Source organism: Melitaea cinxia, chromosome 13, assembly GCF_905220565.1.
Source record: "Melitaea cinxia chromosome 13, ilMelCinx1.1, whole genome shotgun sequence".
In the NCBI taxonomy this organism is placed as follows: Eukaryota; Metazoa; Arthropoda; class Insecta; order Lepidoptera; family Nymphalidae; genus Melitaea; species Melitaea cinxia.
The window spans coordinates 15,609,469-15,634,910 of NC_059406.1; the positions used below are offsets into that span (position 1 = coordinate 15,609,469).

The 25,442-nt window shown below is 34.3% G+C and overlaps 2 protein-coding genes and 1 long non-coding RNA gene across 3 annotated transcripts in view; 1 reads left to right on the forward strand and 2 right to left on the reverse strand.

The window, feature by feature from the left end:
• The window catches only part of LOC123658950 (phosphatidylinositol 3-kinase catalytic subunit type 3), a 33,374-nt gene extending 18,179 nt beyond the window's left edge, over nt 1–15,195 (forward strand). Inside the window, exons 8-18 of the mRNA XM_045594241.1 lie at nt 46–113; nt 864–969; nt 4,714–4,820; nt 5,766–5,870; nt 7,562–7,667; nt 10,671–10,879; nt 11,785–12,005; nt 12,504–12,676; nt 12,948–13,397; nt 14,281–14,388; nt 14,903–15,195. Coding sequence (XP_045450197.1) covers nt 46–113; nt 864–969; nt 4,714–4,820; nt 5,766–5,870; nt 7,562–7,667; nt 10,671–10,879; nt 11,785–12,005; nt 12,504–12,676; nt 12,948–13,397; nt 14,281–14,388; nt 14,903–15,026 — 1,777 coding nt within the window. The 3' untranslated portion in view covers nt 15,027–15,195. The remainder of the gene's footprint in view (nt 1–45; nt 114–863; nt 970–4,713; nt 4,821–5,765; nt 5,871–7,561; nt 7,668–10,670; nt 10,880–11,784; nt 12,006–12,503; nt 12,677–12,947; nt 13,398–14,280; nt 14,389–14,902) is intronic.
• On the reverse strand, nt 3,506–4,041 carry LOC123659090. The gene is made up of 2 exons (XR_006743974.1): nt 4,010–4,041; nt 3,506–3,726 (listed from the first exon to the last, which is right to left on the reverse strand). It is a non-coding gene; the product is annotated as an uncharacterized LOC123659090 (long non-coding RNA).
• Nucleotides 15,196–20,138: 4,943 nt separating the features above from the next.
• LOC123659165 (vacuolar protein sorting-associated protein 33B) lies at nt 20,139–22,981 on the reverse strand. Its single transcript, XM_045594422.1, has 2 exons — nt 22,685–22,981; nt 20,139–21,949 (listed from the first exon to the last, which is right to left on the reverse strand). Exons 1-2 carry the CDS (start codon nt 22,870–22,872, stop codon nt 20,179–20,181), a joined length of 1,959 nt encoding a protein of 652 aa, XP_045450378.1. The 5' UTR covers nt 22,873–22,981; the 3' UTR covers nt 20,139–20,178.
• Nucleotides 22,982–25,442: the final 2,461 nt, after the last annotated feature.

Here is a 25,442-nt window from a genome sequence, read left to right on the forward strand (position 1 = left end):
TAAAACTGATATATTAACGAGATATATATTCTTAAAATGTTCCAGATACTACCTGTCGACTGACCGACGAGGCCTCGCCAAGTTCCTGACTTGCATCAACTGGAATCGACCAGGTAACCTGCGACTTTAATTTACATGTTGGTTACGTGACATCAATGGCTGTGCGCGTCTAGTATATTGTATCAATTTAAGCTTGGAATATAGAAAATGTCTAAATTTCGGCTTCGGAATAAATTTCTGACCTTTTTGCAATTATTGTCACACTTCAATAAATCACAAATCATTTACAAAGTGTAAACATAGACCTTCTTATGAATACAGGGTGGATTCATTTTTATATGTGAAAACCGCAATAAAATCGGTCCTGTAAAATTTTTGAGTTTATCGCAAACATACAGACAGTCACACAGGACGCGTTTCACATATTATGTCCAGTTTAATAGACTGATAGAAGGGTCACAATAGACTTTGTTCTTTGTTCATTTTAGCTGTAACAGTCGGCTGTTACCTATAACACAAGCATTAATTTGCTTACTATAGGACCAGACGATTGCGTGTATATTATTTAAAAAAAAATACTATTTACACCAGGGATGTCAAACTCAATTCTGCAGAGAGCCTTATATTAAATTTAGAATATATAGACAGGCCAGATTGAAATAAAAAAAAATGTATAATGCGCATTTTAAAACTTCCATTAAGAAATCTAGTGGTCATGATTCTTCTTTTTCGATACATTGCGATTGCGGGCCGTATCTTTGACATCCCTGATCTACACTATCTACTTCAATAATAAGAGCAATAATTTTCAATCTATTAACGGTCGTAAATGCTTAAAAATTTAAACCTATAACTCGGTTCAGGCGAAGTAAAGCAGGCCGTGTCCATGATGTACCAGTGGGAGCCGATGGCAGTGGAAGACGCCTTGGAACTCCTGACTCCGAAGTTCACACACCCAGCTGTGAGGAAGTGAGTGGTTTTATTTAAATACTAGCTTTGAAGATAGCACCTACTAAAATATTATATAGCCTATACCTACCTTTTACCGGTAAATGAGCTGTCTAAAAATAAAAAATAAAAATTCAATTCTAACCAGTAGGTCATCCAGTGTGCTGTGTGGCTACGGCACTAAAGAATATAGCCACCCCCTCTCTTCCCGTTGGTGTCGTAAGAGGCGACTAAGGGATAACAAGGTTCCACAACCATCTTGGAACTTAAGAAGCCGACCGATGGCGGGATAACCATCCAACTGCTGGCTTTGAAATATACAGGCCGAAGACGGGCAGCAGCGTCTTTGGTGCGACAAAGCCAGTACTGCGGTCACCAACCCGCCTGCCCAGCGTGGTGACTATGGGCAAAACACGTGAGTTCACGTTATTTTTGGCGTAAACTTGTGGAGGCCTATGTCCAGCAGTGGACTGTATAGGCTGTAATGATGAGGTCATCTGTTACCTACACAAGTATACCCAACAAACATTTTTGTCATATAATCAAACAATTATATGACTTTGAGTCTTATTAAAGTTATATTACAGTATTTTTTTTAACTCTACGTCATGTTATGGTGCATTATGTGTCCAAATAGACGTATACATTTTTTGTCGTATAACATTGTCGTATAGACGTTATTTCGACATTTCTTTACAATCGTCATATAATAGCGTCTATGAAGACATCTATAAAACTTGCATATACAACTTTTCGTCGTGTAAACGTTTTCGTAGTGTAAACGTCATAATACTATTAATTTTGTCATATAATTACCTTTTAAACATCTGCTAAACGAATAGTAATTGTTTACACGTAGTACTTGTAACTATTATATATAAGTCGAATAAGTGTACTGGTGTAACTTGTATACATCCTAAAGTATTACAAAAATGATAATACAACCGTTATTATTATATTAACCGTTATTATATTAATACTCATATTAAAGGGTTATAATAACCTTGTAAACAACTTCCACCATTTTGAAATCAAAGTCATATTAAAATTTATTTACTTGTTTCGTACAACATTAATCGAAAACATTGGAAAAGTATTAAAAGAAGTGGTGCATTCAAAAGAAAAGTTAAAAACAACTATCATTCGCTTCAAGCACGTACTTTCATACAAAGTAATAGAACTCAAGCTCAAGCTGTGACTGAGGCAAATAAGAAGGGTTCCGTATCACAGGTAAATGCAAATTTAACCAAAATACTACGAGTATACCCCGCAGTTCATTTGCCGAAGTTCAGGACTCTTGTTCATATTCTGAAGTTGAAGACAGTTATTCAGCGTCCGAAAATGAAGACAATGCTTATCCTTTTGAAAATAAATTAAGTTAAATAAAGAGAATGATCAGAAATGGAAATCGGCCACTTCAGAAAATTGCTAATATGTAGATTAATAGAGAGATATAATATTGAAGTAGAAAACTTAAGAAACGATACTACGAAGGATAGTTATGAACTATCCTTCGATGAAAAGTTACAAATATGGAAATAAATTCAAGACATTGATTCAACTTGAAACCTTTATCCTCTCAACTGATAATGGAAATAAGTGGTTTTTGGCTAACAACAACCACCTTGTTGAATTGCGTTCTGCTACCTGCAACGAGGGATGTATTCAAATAAATGGAAATCGAATTTTAAACTTAAGGAACGATGTTTATGAAACGCCTATGAAATCTTCATATCTTAATATATTTATGATATATGAGGATGAAATTTCGAAAACTGAAGCCAAATATTATATTACTGATATAAAGTGTAAATTGGTTAGTGTTTCATACAACTCAAATATATATTATGTTCCGCTTATTCATACATTTAAGAAATAGGTAATAAAAAAGGTAGTAAAAATTGTTTAATTTTTTATTTGTCCTCAAGAACGTTATTAATATTTCAAGTTAGTCAAAATGTAACACTTATTTGAAATCAAAATTAAGCGAAGCTTTGAAATATTGCTAGATTTGGAAAAACTGAAATCGCCTTTTGATCCATAAATGTAAATTAACAAACTAATACCTTCATTTGGTTTGCCATATTGAAACATGTAGCTAATAATCTCACAATAGATTATACAAAATTACTATACAACAGGAAACTTATAAATATTTCTTGAAAACTAATAATAAGACTTTAGTAAAAGTTTTAATCACGTTTAAACCCGTTAATGTGCGTTAATCGTTACAAACCTTCTTTTATATATATTTTTTATATTCTCTTTATTACTTTTCTTTTATATTATCTTAATTATCTAATAACATCATCAAAAATTACAAAAAATAAAATGTCACAAAAAGAACATAGGTACAAAATCGCAACATAACAAATAATAAAATTCAAATTTGTAATCTTTTTGTTTGCTAAATAATTATATAATTTACAAGTGGAAGGTTTAGGTATCACACCTACCCACCTACCACATTATTGACTAATTACAATATTCGCATTCGTCTTATGAAAAAAGATTATAGATAGCAATATACTTGCAGTCGGGGCACCAAAATAAACCATAACGTAATAAATTATTTACATTTTTGTCTGTTAAAACAAAATGTAACGGTCTATTTCCACGGGCTATCTGGAAACCACATCCATAACAACGAGAACAAAATATAAAATGAGTTAATGACCACGGCCATTTCAAATTTGCGCATATCATTTCGATGAAGTCCATCTTCGATAAAAACTTATCAACATCCGCATAAATATGGATCATAATTGTGGGGTTTACCTAAAAAAAAAGTGTTATTCAGACTAAACTAAGTTATATGCCTCGTAAATTCTTCTGTTCTGAAAATATAAATTATTTGAAATAAGTTAGCTAGGCGTTTTATTATTTTCTTATTGATCCCTAAATCAACTGTCATGGCGTACACATTTACACTATGTACGCAGTATATACGTCGGGAAGTTATATAGTTGTCATATAACGCAGTCACTTAATAAATTATTAATAAAAATATACGAAAACATTAAAATTTTAAAAGCGCATGAAAAATTTGTTACAAAGTTACCTCACATTAATCAGTAAATTTGATTGCACAATGGTTTGTAACTGATGAAATGGTTTTATCACCTCAACAAAGTAAAAAATACAATATTTTAACTCAGCTGTCAAAAAAACTGCCAAATTCAATTAGTGTGTGTTATGTTTATAATCTGTTACAATTTTTCATTCGTTCAATATAAAAGTATCATCTTTAAATGACAATAATACAACGAATACGTTAGATAAACGTCATATTGTGTGCTATTACTCGACACGAAGTCGAATACACGCCGCGACAGCTATCACTACATGACATGTAGTCAAATCGCCAACGTGTATATGACTCCTATGCGACTATATAGGTATTTATATGACTGTTACACGAAACTCTTAGCGCCTTAAGTTGAATAAAATGGGCCCTAATGCCGTCGAGTAAACGTTCTAATGTCGTTTATACGATTATACTAAATAACATTAAGTTGTCACCAAAACGTCTACTCAACGTCGTAAATGTTTGTTGGGATAGAGTTGCTTAGCTTAGGAACAGACGACCACGTGTGTATTTTAAAGATATTTATTTATTAAAGTTCATCTATCGCATGTCGCATGTCGCGAGTGTTCTGCGGTGTGTTTAAATGTTTTTATTCACTTAAGTTTCACTTGCACCGTGGTTTCATAAAACCTCACAATTCTTTTTTATTATTAAAACAAAAATAATAACGTCAACAGGTACGCCATGTCGAGAGTGTCGGAGGCTCCAGACGAGGATCTGTTGCTCTATCTTCTGCAACTGGTGCAGGCCTTGAAGTACGAGAACTTTGAGGAGATACATTATGGTAAAAAAATTCACTCCTTCTATGTCAGTCTGTATTATTGTTATGTTCAGTCTATTTTTTTTACAGTCTCAAAAACATATTCGAGATTGGACTCTCGACCGCACCGAACAATCATTCCAGTGCATTCTCTATGCCCTAAATAATTTAGTGGCAAAATTTGGATTATTCATTTATTTATTTTTTATTAATTGCTTAAGTGTCGCGTAAATAACTCAACTCAAGTATACAAGTTCCCCATACACAAGCGCAGTTGATGTCAGATTAAACTTACGTTTGCTTACGGACCGTTCAATTTGCTATGATGTTTTCGATAGAAAAGCGTTTTCTGATTGTTCAGCTCGCTTGCTGAATGCTTCTGGTTTTTAACGTACAACTAAATAAAATATTAAGCTCCTATATTAATTTTCATTATATTTGTTTAAAAAATGAAAAAATTAATTGCATAATATAATATTAGTAGAGATTGCAATTTAGAGTATAAAAACGAAATTTCTGTTTGTGACATGTAAATATTTCGCCCCCTCCTCCCCCACATTCGTCAGAAATCTTACGTCCCCCAGGCGTTCCACTAGTTACAGAAATAGAAATGTGTGTGTGTGTGTGTGTGTGTGTGTGTGTGTGTGTGTTTTTTTTTTTTATGTAACACACAAGATCGGCAACAAGCGTACGGCTCACCTGATGGTAAGCGATTACCGTAGCTTATAGACACCTGCAACACCAGAAGCATAGTAAGCGCGTTTCCGACCCCATCCCCAGTTCCCCCAGGAGCTCTGGTCACCTTACTCACCAACAGGAATACAACACTGCTTGAAAACAGTGCTATTAAGCTGCGATCTTCTGCTGCGATCTTCTGTAAGGTCGAGGTAGTACCCCAGTCGGGCTGCTCCATATTTTGAGCAGGAATTTTCCTGCTGTGCCCTACCTCAATTAAACTTCTAATTTCAGAATGTGCAAAAATCTGCGGCAAAGATGTAACAATGTACACAACGCAAGGGAAGTTACTGCAGACTGCGATACAGAAGGGAAGTCAAGCTGCTGGCACTTCCGGTGGTCAGTATCTTTATATTATTTACACCTTTAGTTCAGTATTGATTAAAAAACGATTTTGCTTTAATAGACAATACGACTGAAGTAAAACTTCTGCACAATAGGCCTGCACCGTGTCTTAGATATACGAAACGTAACTGGCTATGAGGGAAAGAGAAAGAAAATGTGTGCTCGCACCTCTTTCTCTCTCTTTTGCTCCATTTGCCTCCCCCGATCACGCTTTTTGTAACACTCTCGTCCCGCATTTACCTACTAACTCTCCAATTCAAGCGCATTTAAAGAAGTTTTACTTTGATAATTTATATTTAAGAGATTAGTTACGGTAAAAAATTTTGATAATGTTACCATAATCAACTTTTAATTTGTGATTTAATTATGGAACTATTTCCAGCAGAAAAGTAAATAAACATATTCTTGGTGTGCTTCGTAATTAACAGTTTTTTTTTTTTAATTATTAAATGATATAAATGCTTAGAGCAAACAACTTATTACTTTCAAATTCGATATTTATGTTTTCAATAATTAAGTCAAAAAACAAAACGTTGATTATGATTGATAATTTAAATGCTTGCTATATATGACGTTATAATTATGTCCTTCTAGTTTTTCATTATTTTACAAGTGACCCAAAATCTTTTTGAATAGTGAGATATATGTATAATCCTTAACTGTGAACTAATGCTTATCGAATTTTTTGGCTCGTCTTGTCTCTCATTTAGAAAATGTGTTATTAAATCTAAACAGTAAGCAGGGCCTCATTTTTATAACCAAAATTTTTGTTAAAAAAATTTGAAATCAGTCATCAATTTAGGAGCTGTATCATTTGTTTGCCTACCTATAGTAGGCAAACAAATGATAATGTTGCCGTTCTTACGACAATGCGCGCTTCAACAGTTATACATGGACAAGGATAGGATTAGCCTTGAGGATATCTTTGTTATACATGGACAAGGATAGGAGTAACCGTGAGGAACTTCGTAATAAGGACAAGAATATGAGTAGCCGTGAGGATGCGCGATTCAACACTTATACACGGACAAGGATAGGAGTAGCCGTGAGGAACAAGGATAGGAGTAGCCTAGGAGTAGGACAAGAATATGAGTAGCAATAAGAATCTGTTTGTTATACATGGACATGGATAGTAGAGGACCTGAGGTTCTGTTGTACATGGACAAGGATAGAAGTAGCCATGAGGAACTGTTACACTGTTTTTGATGACGCGTTGGCGCAACGGTCACAGCACTGGTTTGTGACGGTTGCGGGTTCAATCCCCTCACATTGCAAACATTTGTATTGGCTGTACAGATGTATGCCGTGGTTTGGGCGTTTGTGCTTGTGTATCGTGTGTATTTTCGGACTCCCGAAACAGGGGAAAATCCTACTGATGACCGTTGAGTGGGAAGCGTTTATTTATAAACGGATAAGGATATGAGTAGCCGTGAGGAACTATTATACATGGACAAGGATAAGAGAGAGTAGAAGGTTATGTTATATATGAACATGGATAGGTGTAGCCGTGAGGAACTGGCATCACATATTTATGCATGGACAAAGATAGAAAGAGACAAGTACCATACGAAAACGGACGGTATTCAATGCATGAGATTTTTTTTCATATTTTTATGTAAATGTGTAACCCATGTCTAATTCGAAAACAAAAACCCATGTTAATGTAGACATGGTAATCGTCACAGTGTTGACCCCGAACGAGATGACGTCGCTACCCGTGAGACGAGCCTCGGATGCTGAGGAGGTAGAGGTAGTGGAGAGTACCGCTACGAAGAACGATGAGTCGTATATGTGAGTCATCATATTTTTTAATTTAATTTAAACATATAACATCCCACTGCTGGGCATGGGCCTCTTTCTCCATGTATGAGACGGATTGAAGCTTAATTCACCACGCTGCTCCAATGCGCGTTGGCGGATATGTTCCCTACTATGAGTAACGATCGCTATCAGGTGTTTATCATAACAATCGGGACCGACACCAGAGCGATGATATCACTGCCTTTAAGTCATACATCTCAAGTAATTATGGTACATTTCTAAAGTTCATTCAATTTTCAATTTTTAATTCGTTCATAATAAATAACACTTTCAAATTAATTTCATTTAACATTCATAATTTAAAAGCTAACAGATTTTGTTTTATTTCAATATCGTTCATTTTGAGTTTCAAATTTTATTCATTGTGTTTGAAAAAAATATTCATAGTTTTATTCATAAGGGGTGGTCTATTAATCACTTGCTCGAAAGAGGTGGTGAGGTGTTCGGTAAATAATTGAGAAATGTCACATGGAGCGAATGAGATATCGTATCTTTATTTTTCGTTGAACTTGCGATTTCTTAACCTAAAAAATATCAAACCAAATACCTTGCAACCTTAACCACGATGATCAAAAATACACGTAATTGTCGGGTTGGGGAGGGGGGAATCTAAAACCTTATCACATCACCAGGGGGGTAGGGGGTTAAAAAAATTTCTAAAAAAACATATCGTATTTAATGGACCACCCCAAATCAGTTCATTCATAATCAATTTCATTTCATTTAGGGCCGGTTTCACCGTTCGTGGATAACGCTAATTGGCCTAATTAAAACCGGCCCTAAAGGTAAAAAAAAATAAACTTAAGGTTTTTAAATCGGTGTTAATAGCTTAATCTAATGATTGAATTGTACCGTTCCATACAGAAGCAAGTCGGAATCTGTCTGGAAGTCAAGGTGAGTGTCCGTACGTTTGTCCTTCGGTTGTATCCACTCAAGTTTATACTATAAATCGGTTGCTATTCCCGAAAACGATTCGTTTTTCTCACAAACATTAAAAAACGATCCGTTCAATTTGAAACTGAACGGTAGTGAATGTAATTGTTTGTTCGAAAATGAAAAAAAAAACCGACTTTAATTGACATCGACAAATGATACAATGTTAGTAGTCGAAAAATAGTTAATTTAATACGTATTATTGTGGATAACTCAAAAAGTACTCCTCAATTCTTGGTCAGACTGTATTAGGACCACATTACAAGTATAGTTCGCGTCATGTAAAAAGAACGCTGAAAGAAACTGGAGGGGGTGCGTTTGCGCATGGGTATACTCGCGCACAAGTACTACTGTTTTATTTTTTAATTAGGCTTTCACTCGCGGCTTCGTATAATGGTTATTGGTAGGTACATTAAAAAATACTAGAAATACCAGTGCGAATTATTCGGACTAAATAAGTATAATAATTATCACTTTACAAAATCACAATTTTTTTTAAACAAAAGCAATAACAAATTTTTTTAGTTATTGAAATGTCGTATTCAAAAATAATAATTATCTGTACTCTCGATATTCGTATCTTAATAGTTTTTATGTGTTTAAAATGATAAATTGATAATTGTTTTTTGGTGAAATAAATAGTAAATGGAGAATTTTGTAATTTAAAACTTTTGTGCGCGATAATAATTTGAGTCGACGTCGAACTGTCAACCGCTGTCAACCAATAGCACACCGGCAAGCATGCGACAGTGATAAACACTCCCGTCCCCCTACCCCGTACCACCAAATAGACCGATAAATCGCTTCTGCGCAGCTTCAAGGCCAGCGTTCTTTTTACATGACGCGAACTATACCAGTCTTCGATTAAAAAAAGAATAATCAAAATTGGTCATTCAAGCTAAAAATCGTGAGGTAATACGCAAAAAATAGAGTCTAATTTAAAATTTCCGAATAAGCCGGGTATCTGTTAGTTATTCCCATTCAAGTATATACTAAAACCCGGTCCCAATATGTTGTTGAACCTAAAATATTTCCTATAATTTTTTATTTTATTTTCAAAAGACTATTTTTGTTGCAAAAACTGTTAAATTTAAAAAACGTCCAGTTTTGACTGAATCAGTTTGTAAGTAAAACGAATCGTTATTAGAAAATTGTATTAGGTATGTTCTTCAATCTTACGCAGGTCTATCCTGATACGTAGAAGTACCTAATCCATATAACTTAATGTCTGCGATGATTGTATCCTTAGAATTTATGAGTTCTAGTTTTATCCGGTATATAAATGAGTACCTCTTAAATATTAAACGAAGTCTTTGTATTTAACTGTAAATGTCTAATACTCAACTTAAGTAAAAGTTGGTGAGATAGGGTCGATTATCGAATCGATTTAATTTTTATTTTTACATTTTTTATTATTATTATTGCCATACCATATGACAGTAATTGTGGATGATAATAAAAAAAATTGCCCTCTGCAAGTGTTTTTAATTAAATATGTAAATAATGATAAATTGGACAATGATCTCACCCAACATCGTCGCCCACGCATCATCGCATCCTATGCCATTTTAATACCCTACCTGGTGTAATATACAGTTATGTCTTTTGGGAACTGACGAACGATTACTCCTCTTCTAACCAGTCGAATTTCTTACCTTCAATATTTTAGTTTTGTCTTGTTTAGTGGGTGTCGTAAGAGGCGACTAAGGGATAACACAGTTCCGCTATCACCTTGGAACTTAAAAAGCCGACCGATGGCGGAATAACCATCCAACTGCTGGTTTTGAAATACACAGGGCGAAGACGGGCAGCAGCGTCTTCGGTGCGACAAAGCCAGTACTGCGGTCACGAACCCGCCTGGCCAGCGTGGTGACTATGGGCAACACACATGAGTTCACGTTATTTTGGCGTAAACTTGTGGAGGCCTATGTCAAGCAGTGGACTGTATAGGCTGTAATGATTGATGATTGAATATTTTAGTTTTATGCGTACAATCTATCCAAGGCTATCCAATCTAAATACATAACGTGAATGCGGGAGTCTTCGTAACGGTAGCGATAGTTTCTCGGAGCCGAGCCTGGCGCTGTTCCTGGTGAGGCGGGCGTGCGAGAACCCGGTGGTGGCCAACTACCTGTACTGGTACCTGCTGGTGGAGTGCGAGGACGAGGCGGGCGGCCGCGCCCCGGACCTCGGCACGCGCCACATGTACCTGGCGGCCATGCGCATGCTGTCGCACCTGCTGGCCAGCGGTGAGGGACTACTTTCCTTATGTAGGGCACAGCTGAACATTGGCTGCTCGAAATATGGAGCAGCCCGACTGGGGTACCTCGACCTTACAGACGGTCACAGCTAAATAGCACTGCTCTCGAGCAGTGTTGTGTTCCTGTTGGTGAGTAAGGTGACCAGAGCTCCTGGAGGGAATAGGGGATAGGGTCGACAACGCGCTTGCGATGCTTCGCAACACCAAACGTCTATGGGCTACAGTAGTTTTTGAGCAGTTTTGTGTCCCTGTTCGTGAGTAAGGTGACCAGAGCTCCTGGAGGGAATAGGGGATAGGGTCGGCAACACACTTGCGATACTTTGCAACACCAAACGTCTATGGGCTACAGCAATTGCTTACCATCAGGTGAGCCGTATGCTTATTTGCCAAGCTAGTTATATATATTTAAAAAATATACAAGTAGTTCGGCAAACGAGCGTACGGCACATCTCATCAGATGTGCCGTACGCTCGTTTGCCATCGTAAGCGGTAGCTTATTTAACACCAGAAGAATCGCAAGCGCACTGCTGACTCTACCCCAATCTCTTCCCAGTAACTCTCCACCATAGAAACACAACACTATTTGAGTTCTAGATTTTGAACAAGATATTTCTTGCTGTACCTTACGTCAATACATAGTCAATTGTCTATTAATACTGATACCTGATCTTTGAGTGTGATAACAAAGTGGCCATGAACAATGACAGAAGTTGATGTAACAATATTACCAAAAGGTCTTGTAACTTCGAAATCTTCAGATAATAACAACAAATATACTGCACCAATAAATATTGTTTCAAACATTTAAGGAAAAGAATTTAAACCTAATTCCGATGCCCCTTAAAAACATACGAATTTTCCATAGACTATTAGAATCTAACTTGAAATTTTTAGGCAATGCTGTCCAACAACGAACCCGTTCTTTCCTTGCACGTCAACAAGTATTCATTGATAAACTGGTAAAGTTAGTTAAAACGGTGGCAAGAGAAAGTGGAAACAGGAACAAAAAAGCGGAAAGGCTACAGCAGTTGCTATCGGACCCCGATGCATTCAAGTTCAACTTTACCAACTTCGAACCGATGCCATTTCCACTTGATCCGAGTGTTCATATCAAAGTAAGTTGGTTGTATCGGTCAATTTATCATTGTAAATGTTTACCATGTTAATATTAATAGTTACGAAATATGAATTCCATATGTGTCAAATTTAATGTTTGATTATTTCACGTTTGATGTTAATTTGGAAGAATAGAATATAGATTTAATGTTACTGAATTTTAAGTTGAAAATGTATGTAATCTTACTAAACAGTTCTGCCATAATCTTTGGTAGTGACATTGACATATTTCCTTTGTCCTTATTTTTCTTTTAGAAAAAAAAAAGTTGTAGTTCAATCCGTCATGTTTTTGCTCTATGAATATGCGATCCTGTTTTGAAATTTATTTCAAAATATACAAATTTCCACACAGTTTACCGTTACAATGAGAAGACTAACTTAAATAGTTTATAAATTCTCTTCGTTAATATATTAAATAAAGAATCTAGTATAAGGGGTTATTCATGGGATTAACAAACTATCGCTTCACCAAATCTCCATGTCTCCAAAATTTTCAGGGTATAGTAGCCAAGAAGGCAAGTCTTTTCAAATCGGCCTTGATGCCCTGCAAGTTAACGTTCCTGACGAGTGAAGGCTCAGAATACGAGGCTATATTTAAGCATGGCGATGACTTGAGGCAGGATCAGCTCATCTTGCAAATGATCACACTTATGGATAAAGTTCTTAGAAGGTAGGTTGGAATGTCAGTGACTTTATAAGTAATTGTAATACGCTTTAGAGAGTATATAAGTTTTTAGAAGAATTTAATTCAGAAGAGTTGCAAAACTTGGGTGCTCGTAATAGTAAATAGTAATAATACAATTGTTTTAATCTGTGAACTTAGGCTTTGTATGTTTCCTGAGTCCAATCGGAGAATTGGAAACCGGAAACCCTTTATATTCAGAAGTGCTATCTTAAATCGATTTAAATTTATTTTAATTTCTTATTTTGTTTTCTTTTAGGGATAACTTAGACCTAAAGCTAACACCCTACAGAGTCCTAGCCACGAGCTCGCGTCACGGTTTTCTACAATTCATAGAATCAGTGACGGTTGCCGAGGCCCTTGCTACAGAAGGGACCATACAGAACTTCCTTCGGAAATATAACCCTGGGGACGGGCCCTTCGGTATCAAGCAGGAAACTATGGACACTTACATCCGCAGTTGTGCAGGCTACTGTATCATCACGTATTTACTTGGGGTCGGGGACCGCCATTTAGACAATTTACTGCTGACCAAATCTGGAGCCCTATTCCATATAGATTTCGGCTATATCCTGGGCAGGGACCCCAAGCCTCTGCCTCCCCCCATGAAACTTAGCCGTGAGATGGTGGAGGCCATGGGGGGAGTGGCGGACCCGCTCTACCAGGAGTTCCGGACCCTCTGCTACACTACCTTCCAGAATCTTCGACGGTGAGTTCACATCTAAACACGCTAGTAATTTTGAATAGTGTTGTCACACAACTCGAAAGAACTTACCAGAGTATTTTGTCTGGTTAGCGACAGGTCCAAAAAGTCGAGTGTTGATTTGAATTTTCAGTACATGAATCCACTAATATGGTTTTTCCTTAACCTTCCCTAGTGGAAATATTAGTTTGGAAAAAGTGTTAAAAAATCGTAAAAAGTCTTCATAACTGTGGAAAAAATCTTAAAAAATCTTCATAAGCCTTAATGAGACTTAAAATAATAAATCTTTATAACTCTGTAAAACTCTGAAAAGAACAAATATTCTGTTAAAAGTCTTATTAAGACTTATAAAGATTTCTTCCACACATATTTCCACCAGGGTCTTGCATTGCATAGATGAAGGCGTCCTTTCTCAAAAAAAAAAAAATCCCAATTATCAGCCGTAACTTTGTAGTGACGTCTAAATCTCTTTCTATTTATCCAAACGAACTCCTTATCAAAAGTCCTCCGTACCTATTCTGCATTCTTCTTTGGCAAAGGAAAATTCTCCAAGTCTCAAAAATACTTCAAATCTTTCCGATTTGTTTTATATTTTCCTCCGAGTCTTTTTAAACTAACTGTTAGAAGATGGTACTAACACGTGACACCCTTTTTTATCGTTTGTTGGACACCAAAAAAACTCGTAGAATTATTTTTAATGTCTCTTTTATTATTTTTAAATAAACGCAGTAATAATATAAATAAATACGTATACATAAAAATGTCATTTAGATATTGGCGACAGAGAGTAGAGATGTATATTTATTGATAAAACAGCGATCTCTTTCAAAGATCTTTAATTATGTCAATAATAATATTTGACAATCAATGACGCTGTTTCTCTCACCAGACACGCGAACCTGATTCTGAACCTATTTTCTCTAATGGTGGACGCGTCAGTGCCAGATATCGCGCTAGAGCCCGAAAAAGCCGTCCAGAAAGTGATGATGAACCTCAGGTAAGAGTATATTAAAATATAAGACGGCCGTTTATGTATGTTAATGATAAATATATAGATATGATTTAGATATGATTTCTCTAGCTAAATCTGCAGGTCATCGGTCATCTATAATCGTACATGCAGGTGTCAGAATAGTTTTACCGCCGCTAAGTACGTAATTATTAAACCAAAGTTTAGTAATTTTGGTTAGTTACAAAACGTTTCCTTGTTTAATCTTCGGGACACATAATGATTGCAAACACTCGTACATTTCCCGAGACTATTAAAAAATGCAAGTATTATTTATTTCAGAATGCCATTTTATAGATTAATTGTTATTATTTTGTTATCTATCTAAAAATAAAGGCTTAAAATATTTAAAACTGATAAATATGTTGTTAACCGATCTAAAATAGACATCTTCGGTCGGAATCTTTGCCAGCGGCTAAAAAATCCATGATGACAGTCACGGCTACCACATCGCCTAGCTTCATATAAACCGGTATATATTTATTGTTATTATAATTTCTAGACTGGACCTAGGCGAAGAGGAAGCTATCCAACACGTCCAGAACCTTCTAGACGTATCCGTTTCCGCCGTCATGGCGGCTCTAGTCGAGCAACTGCATAAATTCGCGCAGTACTGGCGGAAATAAAACACAAGGACAAACCATAATTAGGTAAATATAGACATAGAATACATAATTATAATATTAAGTTTACCATTGTTGAAAAAAAAATTATGCAAGTACATATTACCAAATAAGTTTTTAATACTGAAATTGTTTTCAACTAGATATAAATGTAATAATTGTTGAATCACAAGCTGTATTTTTTCTCTACCTTTAGATGTTAGTAAACTTTTTTCAAACATTTTTCGAAATATCACAATTTATAATCCAACACCTTTAGTTAAAACATACTGTAAACGATTACAAAAAGTAAGGCCAATAACAGGTTTCCATTTATAATACTTATAACTATAGTTACATTGTTATAATTGTACAGCTACGACCAGTTTCCGTCAGTATGCACTCCATACAGTAACTAGGAAATACTGTCTATTATTGTACATATAAACACAGTAAGACCGTTTCCTATATTCAATAAACGATTCGTTACGCTTACGAACGAACGGTTCGAAGTGCACGAATCAGTGGGAAATACGAATCGTTTATTATAGAAACCGACTCAGGGCCTGTTTCACCAATAGGCTATTTGACTGGTTTTCAAAATCCATTTTATCTTATTAAGTAGATATTAAACAACCCAGTAATAGTTTGTTTTTTTAATTCTTGTACATATTTGCTGAAAAATATCAAACGAAAAGTACAACATTTAAATATCTCGCCAATACGCTATTTTGACAGTATGGCGCTGCAACGGGGTCGGTGATGTCACTTGCCTGTAGTCTGATCTGTGGCACCTGTCATTTACATACATTTGTTGCAAACAAAAAAAGAAAGTGTTATTATAAGAGTGATTTATGTAATAAAATAAGTTACAAATGGTGTGCAGTTCCAAAATGTACGAATACGTCGATAAATACTCCATAAAAACTTTTCGTAAGTGTTCCAAAGAATGTCAAAGTGCGCCGAAAGTGGTTGCAACTTTCTCGGAGGGATTATTACATAGCGAATAGTACAAATACTTTCTCCTGTGAAGACCTTTTCGATGTAAGTGAACATAATATTTATATATTTTTAATAATTGCGGTGAAGTTCACCATTATTTTATTTTTTATGATAAAATTTAAATTACCGCTGAACTGTCATTATACTTTGCTGTTTTGATAACTGATTTTGATAATTCTCTTTTTGTTGGAAAGGAGATATCCCAAGTGTGGTACCATGATAAGGAAATTATAATCCGATGATGTAATCCCAGAGAAATCGAGAGAAACCCGCGAAAGTCGTAGTGACGACTAGTGCGTTTGTTAATTTATTTGTCTACTTACGTTGTACGACACACTACTACTACAACTTGTCGATATAATTGGAGTCGGTTTTTTTTTCGTTTGCGAGTAAACACAATTATTTAGTTCCGAAGCAAAGAAATCGGAATTATTTTTGAAAAACAATCCGACCATGATTGCGTCGACTTGGGGCAGGTTTCTGCTGTCTGCTTTTAGAAAATCGTTGTCCATGATAAAGCTGACAGAATTTGTAAAATATTGCAAATAAATCACACAATAACAATGGATAAAATAGGATATTCTTTTAAAACAAATTCGAAAGCGTATAAACACAACAAGCAGGTAAATGCGGTTACAGGCAAGTGACGTCATCATAAACTCGACCAATCAGGAACGTTCTGTGTCACGTGACATACGCTTAAAAAAATGAATTTGTATTTATTGATTTTTAAATTAATTAATTATTTTTTCCAACCTATATTAATGAATAAGCACTTTTAAACTCATAATATATACTGATAACAACAATTTACACTTTATTTTTCACATCGTCAAATAGCCCATTGTGGATAACGCTATTTGACGGATGACAATATTTGACTGTAAAAAGTTTTTGATTCATTATTCTTTTTTAACATGGATTTCTACTATATTTGTGAGATATTTCTATTCGCATATATTAATGTTGTTGTCTATTAACTGAGAAGAAACATGTCCTACTGGCCTGTTCTACCTCCCGCTGTCACTCTATTTGTATCGTCACCCGTCAAATAGCGTTATCCACATCTGGTTAAACAGGCCCCAAGACCATGAATTTAAGTATTACTGTTCTTCAATATAGCGTCATATTATTTTGGTATTAACATTAGCCAATACGCTTATATGAAAAAAACCTATTTACTTTTAATTTGAACAACCTTAAAAAAGATGGAAATTTGAATTTCGTATGTTCCTATTAATTAGTAATATTATTGTATCAGGTTTCGCTTATTTATAAATGTCTTACGCTGCAGCATGTTATATCCCACTGCTGGGCATATACCTCTTTCCCCGTGTGAAGGAACAGAGTTTAATCCACCACGCTGCTCCAATGCGGGTTGGCGGATATATTTCCTACTATGAGTAACGATTGCTATCAGGTGTACATGATAACAACCGGGACCGACGGCTTAACGTGCTCTCCGAGGCACGGTGGGGAGACCCACAAGGACTGCACAAACACCCAGACCACAGCAAACACCTGTATGGCCAATACAAATGTTTATCATGTGCGTCGAACCCGCACCCGCCAGCGCAACCGCCACAAACCAGCGCTGTGACCGTTGCGCCAACGTGTCGTCAAATGTGTTCATAATATATATTATTAAATGTACCGTGCTAAGTAAATTACATAAAAATAATCGTACATTATCAATTTTATTTTTTAAATAAAATTTCAATGAATTTATTAAGAATACCGTTTTACCAATACTGATTCGAGTGTTTGTTTCGCTTAGAATGTTAGATTAATTTTGTAACTTCCCTGGTACGTTCGATTTAGTAAAATTATTATAAATTAAACTCATTAGTCGTAAGATGTTGTATTTGACTGTGATATTTACAATTAAAGTATTTTCTTACGAGCATGTGGTTTTTTTATAATAAAATGTTAATTTATGTGTGTGTCTTATTTTATTAAGCTACCTCAATACTCTTTTTTTATATCTAGGTAGGTAGGTAGAGCTGTATGGCTTTAAAGGGACGACCATTGATTACTAAGCTTAGAATGAGGGGGTCCAATGAAATCTCACCAAATCTCATTGAAACCGAGGATAATCGAAAATCTCAAATCAACTTTAAAAAATGTAAAATATTAAAAAAATTATTTTGAGTTTTCATTTTGCCCGCTAAAATCTCATGGCTATAAAAATCATTGTTTTTGCTATGCTATACTATATATAACTATGCTGTACTTGAACAGTTTAATATTTTCCGTCAATCTATTATATTCAGCGTCAATCTCACGTAAAGGGGGGGGGGGGGGGGTTTAAACTGATAAAAAAGTCCATCTTTAGCTAACATATTTTTTGCATATTTGTGTCATGAAATGAAAAAATAGTAAAGATAAAAATATATCCTTTATTATGCATTAAACATTTTTCGCAAAGCTTTAAGCATTGAAGATTAAGTTTATCAAAGATCAAATTTTGACTGATACGGTTTTTTTTTCCTATAGCAACACTTAAATACTAAAAATAAGAATATAAATTCAATTTTTTCCGATATATAAAATAATACATTCTTATTTGTCACTTTATTTTACATACAGATAGAAATACTAATAGAAAAATACCATACCTATTAATATCAAAAATTTATTACAAATTTTTCATGATTATTCTTGAATTTTAAGTTTGTAAATAGTGTATAGTCATAAGTGTAACAAAAACAAAACTGTCTGAAATATTGCAACTCACTTCAGCCGGTAATATCCCACAGCTGGGCATAGGCCTCTTTCCACATGTAGGAGAAGGATAAGAGCTTAGTCCACCACGCTGCTCCAATGCAGGATAATATATTCCCTACTATACGATACCTATCAGGTGTACATGATCACAACCGGGACCGACGCCACTGCAGCTCATAATTAAATAAATATATTAAAAATAACTTATGGAGGCCTATGTCCAGTAGTGGACTGTGATCGGCTGAAATGATGATGATGATGATGATGATGATGATGATGATTAAATATAAAACTAAAACATATTTATAGAAATTTAACAGATGTGTTGCGGCTTCTGATTTAAATAAATAAATAAAAAATATTAATAAAATTTTGGTTAGCCTATAAAATAATAATATAAACTCAGTCAGTTTAAAACAAAATAATTATATAATCAGACCGCTGCAGCTAAAGAAATTGATACGAATTTCTTTGCTATTTTAATGTCAACAATTCTTAATCTTATTAAAATAGATAAATTCATATTTAACATAAAACATCTACCTGTAATATTAAAATATAATAAAAAATAATTTCATAAAAAAGATCACTTTCCTTAAAATTTACAGTCTGCAGTACTTAAGTCTTATATAAAAATTGAATGGGACCACACAACTGCATACAAATAAAAAGAATCATCAAAATCGGTACACCCATTATAAAGTTATGAGGTAATACTCATAAACGAAATACAGTGGAATTAAAAACTTCTTTCTTTTTTTTAAGTCCGTAAACATAATTGTGTCTGCTCGCAAACTAAAAAAAAACTGACTTCAGTTACATTGACAAGACAATACAATGAAGGGAGACAAAAAAATAGTAAAATTAATACTGCATTACTAGAGATAACTCCAAAAACGTGCTTTAAACCACAAGACCGAAGTAAAACCTCTTTAGCAATAGGCCTGCACTGCGTCTTAGATATACGAAACGTAACTGACTATGAGAGAAACAAAATGTGTGCACGCACCTCTCTTGCTTCGTTCGCCTCGCCTGATCACACTTTTCGTAACGCTCTTGTCACGCATTCACCAGCTTACTCCCGAAGTAGAACGTGCGTAAAGAAGTTTTACTTTTTGGGGGAGCGTGAGGAACATAGTGTTGAGTCCCTCATCCCCCATCGAAAAGGGAGGATCCTCCAACCATACGGGAGTTGTGTCTGGTGGGCTTCCGCCCCGATGGTTCTTGTCGGGCTCTTTTAAATTATATACTCAATAGCTCTGATAACTGATATCGCGATGTAAGATACGTCAATACTTAGTTACGTAGTTTGTATGTCGCGCGATAGGTGTCGCCACAACTTCAAAAAGAATTATCAAGATCGGTACACCCAGTAAAAACGAGGTAACGCACATAAAAAGAATACAGTCGAATTGAAAACCTCTATTTTTGAAGACAAACTACACTATCAAGTATTGGCTGCCATCAAATCACTGCCGCTAGCGATACAATCACTCGCTATAATAATCTTACTACATGTAACACTTTGTATAACATTACAAGCAGCTATTTCAGCGTACGTTATTCCACCAATTACATACACTAATATCGTTCTAGGCTTTAAGTTTAAATCATTTTTACTACCTTTTAGTGATTTCAATAACGTCTTTGCGTCCCTACAACCGAAGTCCAAATCACTCTGCAAATTGAGATTTGATAACTTTTCATTTAAAGTTCCTATACCATCTTTAAGTTTTTCTACGACAGCACCGGCTACTTTTAAATCGGTAAGAGCTGACAGTTTTGTTAGAACATCTAGTAATGATTCTGAGGTTAATAATGCGTTACATATAACTGCTACTAATGGAACATATCCACCATTAAAAACGTAACTCGGTGACTTTCCATCGTCTGATTTAGATGGTAATTGCTTTAGCTTATTGGCAATTGTTTGAAATTCGTTCTGCCATTTAGGTAACCTATCACTTAGATTCCCTAAGTTAGACAGCGTTAATTTTGGGCTGGTAGGTTGCACTAACAGACCAGCTTTCATTAAGTTGTTGAAAACATATAAAAATTTATATCCAAAGGCTAATAAATACTTGCTGACAAGGGCATTGTATTCTTCATAAGATAGTCCCTGCGTTAAGCTGAGAAGACACATAAGCCGCAAACTATTGTAAATATGGATGTCTGTACCAAAATTCTCATCCACAAATGTGAAGTTAGACTTCTTATTTCTATTGTTAAGCATTTCGATCTCAGTTAAAGTTAGATTTTCGAATTTATTATTCATTTCTGATATTATAGTTTCGCTCACTAGAACGTGATTGACTAGATTCTGTTTAAAAAGCGTCACTTGCTGTAGTTTTGTTGCGACATACTCCTTCATCTCCTGTATACCTAACGCTTTTATATCTTCATTCTTTAATAATTTAGCTTTCGAACTCAACACACTGAGAACCTCAGAAAAATGTCTATGTTTAATTTCAGCATATAAATTATCCATAGAACTATCTAGATTTATTACTGTAGATTTTGAACTTTTTGCCTCAGACATTGTAAAGTTAAGTTTCCCTCTTTTTAATTTTGTATCATTGCCATTCATTTCTAACCGACCACAGCTTACATCAAATATTTCACTTAGTAACCCACTATATGTTGCGGGTGTGAGTAAGCTCGAAGCGTAATCCTGATTTCTATCCATTAAAATCAAGGCTCCGAAGTCACGTGAAATATCCGGATTGGTAAAATCTCTCGAATAACTCTCATTGTACACCTCCATTATATCTAACACGCTTGCTGATAACTTGCCTAAGGACAGAATACATTTAGGTCGCCCTGTGACGTGGAATAAGCTCCACAATGACATAGAAATACTTGACAATAATGAATGATTTTGTTTGACAAATAGTTGCTTGTAAAGAAACGGCAATTCTAAGCTAAGGAGCTGATCGTCAAGATACATAAACTCCCAAGCAAATGAATGCAACTTGACAATATCATAGAGACCTCTATTCTCTAAAATAGAATCGAAAGTGGAAATAACTTTAGGTGTGACAATAATATTGAAACATTTGGCATCGGCGAGAGATTGGTTTTGACTTAACAGTGATGAAATTTGATCAAGAACACATTTGTATTTTTTAACGTCAGCTGGTATTAAATAGATTCGAGTTGTGTTTGCCGTGGGGCCCAGTTGTGGATCCATTTTGTATATTTTTTCTATCCCATGTTGTCTGAAAAAAAGAAAAACTATGATTTTTAGGGAAATACATAAATTACGGATGGTAGTTTAACTGTTAAACTGCCTTCTAAATGTAAAGTTATAATTAATATATGTATGACGATGTGCAAAATGGTTCTTATCATACAAAAACACCTTTATACTAAAAACTAACTAATAAACTACATTTTTATTTGACCATTATTAACTAAGGAATCGAGTTCCCTTTGGTATGGAACTAAATGAAATAGCATCAAAATTAAGTAAATAACATATATTCAAAAATATTAAATGCAATGAATTTTACCCATTTTACAATAAAAACCATGTAATACAATAATTGAAAGTTGGAATAGACTTTGGAAGGTATATTAAGCAATATTTAGAACAATAACAAGGATGTTTCTTGTCGATTCTTATCTACAGAATAGACATTCCAAGTCAGTGGTAGCTTCACTTTAACTATACCTAATTAAGAATTTTTAAAAAAGTGTTTGACTTGCAAATCGACAATTCAAAAGTGCTCTGAAATTCAATTGTCATTTTTTTATTTTGATTTTAAGTAGACTTACAATTAGCAATAATGAGCAAGCAAATATTATGTTAGATAAATCTTCTACTAATATAATTAATACTTCATATAATACAAAGTTTCTTTCAAAATATATGTAGTATGTAGAAAAATTGTATGTAGAAAAATAAAATAATATATATATATTTGTATTATTATGAGTTCTTAGTATCTTACCTTAGCCAACTAACACCACATATTTTTTCCAATGGTTTAATTAAAGACGGGTCAATTATTAAATCCGCTTTGCTACCGCATTGATCCAGGATTTTTTCTAATTTATGCTGAGAAATAAGGCTCAACGAAGCTAGCTTCATAGAAAGCGGTTGCTCCATTTTTTTACTTTTTTCAATAAACCACAACATTAATCATCTTGCAACGTTATATTGTGGAAAATGACTTTGGAAAGTGATCTAAATTATTTTTTTAAAATTCGTATTACAAAAAAATATTTACAAAACTTATGACAAACTGGCAACTGGCATTGAATTGCCAAAGCTTAAAAATCCATAATAATCAAATATAATAAATTGTTAAAATAAAAATGCTATACAAAAAATATTATTTAACTAATCATTTCAATAAAAAAAGATCATTTGGTTTAAATTCCATAATGTCCTGTGAAACATGACCCTCTTTTTTTATTTCACACTAACTTTTGAACGTTATATCCATGCTTATTTCCTTAAACACTGGTAGCACTGTCGCTGTGCTGTCGCTACAATTTGACATTATTTCACAATTTCACATTTTGTTTTTGGCAGATCGGTAATTGCCACTACTGTTGCTTCCAGCTAAAAATTGAAAATGTTGCTGTTAGCAATATTGATTTTACAAAAATAATATTATTGTTGTTACTATTGCTAATATCATTTGTAATTAACAAATATATTTGATTTTTGGTAATATATATTTTTGAAGTTATACTTCTTCTTGGACGCGTTAGGACAAAATTAATACGATGCGCGCGCACACCGTCACGAAAAAACCGACACCCCGAAGACACCCTGAAGGCACTCTGAAAACACCTACTCAATGAAGAATAATTTAGCAACGTGAAGTTAGCTAGCCAATGAATTATAACTTCTTACGTGCGTACATAAATATAATACACACGTACTTTTTATCAAAGAAACTGTTACGTTTAATTCACATTTAAAAAGTTATCTTTATCTCTTGTCTAAATCTATTGTTACTAAATAATTAAAATACAAATTTTCGCATCAAATTATTATCTTATCCAAATAAATTGTTATCAATTTGACTGAAAGTCCCGCCTCCCGCGTAAAGACGACCTTGACAGTTATTTCCGGTCATGCGTCGTACTCGCTGTCGAGCTCGCAGTAGGGCTGTGAATTTTTTTTAAAATATCAGATTCTCGATATATCGATATTTTTAAATATATCAATATCGGAGTTTGATATATCGAAAAAACATATCGATATTTCAATATATTTGATTTCATCGACTTTGGTTTTAAAAAAACAATCACAAGTCAGCTCAAAAATAATTTACGCAAATACACAGTTTATATTTGTTAAACAAATTAAATTATAAGTGTATTAAAATATAAGATTTTAAGTAATTATTGTTCAATTTTAATAAAAGAATAATGCGTACAAATATTCAGTAAGGGTTTAAAAAATACCCGTTCTTTTAAACGTTCAATTGTTTGACTATTACGATTATTACACACTAAAAGATTGATTAGAGAAGCAATTCGTTCATATGCTATAGATTTAGCAGAAGAAATCAATTATTTACCAGCTATTTCTGATAGCACAAGAGTGAAATGTTTACTGTCAATCCAAAATTTTAGTGTATTTAATGACCTTGAAATATTCGGTTGATCTAAATACTGCTTTAATTCAGCAGACATTGTAACAAAAATTGTGAGAAAAAATTGATTGGCATTAGACAATTTTTTAAGAGCATAATTATCTTCATGTCTGTCCCATAATGATGAAGTTGTTTCATTTTCTATGCGCGAAGAAGTGCCTACGAAAATTAGATTTCGTTTTAGGATAATTACTACTAATATAGTAAATGTGAATGTGTTTGTTTGTTACGCTTTCACGCGAAAACTACTTAACTTATCATCATGAAACTTTTTACATATATTCTTGGTGGTATAAGAAGTAACATAGGATACTTTTTATTAAAAAAAAAAATATATATATTTTACGAATGATGAAATCTCTCTACTTATTTAATGGCTTCAGTTTGAGCAAAGCCGTGGGTAAAAGCTAGCATGTAAATAAATAAACTAAAAGAGGAAAAAATAATGTAGTGTAAATAAAGTTCAGTAGATTAAGTTTATTGTGTTCTAGCTAAAATAATTGACGAGAAAAAATAAAAATATGGTATGGTATGGTATGGTACAGCATCGTTAACAAGGGCTGGTTTCCGCAACTCGACGACTTTGCGCCTATTTTGCGTGTGTGGGAGTAATCCGATTCACTCTTGCCACGCAAGCTCCTCCAGAAACTTTAGAAGTCTTTTTCGCTTCTTGAAGATCTCCGAAAGTGTCTTCAAGATCTTTTGCCCGGTAAGCCGCTACACCTGGACAGTAGAGAAGTACATGCGTAGCCGTTTCTTAAATAAAAATATAAAAAGTTACTTAAAAAACGAGTAAGCTTTAGACTACACGACTGAAGCGTTATGAAACATAAGTCTTTCTACTCTCATTAACTTATGTGTCCCTCTCAACTTACGTTCGCCTTGCCCGAATACACTTTTCGTAACACTCTCATCACGTATTTCCCAGTTTATTCCCCAAGACAAGCTTGTGTAAAGAAGTTTTATTTCAAAATATCGAGTGTCGATATTTAAATTTTAATATCGAACCATCGATATATTGTGCAAAAAAGTATTAGTAACAAATATCGATATTTCTAAATAATAATATCGATATTTCGATATATCGATATTTTGT

What these genes read in the sequence shown, in the direction of transcription:
- LOC123659165 (XM_045594422.1), bottom strand. Translation starts at nt 22,872, where the DNA reads ATGTTGTGGTTTATTGAAAAAAGTAAAAAAATGGAGCAACCGCTTTCT. An exon ending in TGTGGTGTTAGTTGGCTAAG is followed by an intron (nt 21,950 to 22,684) that starts GTAAGATACTAA and finishes TCTTTTTTTCAG; the next exon opens with ACAACATGGGATAGAAAAAA.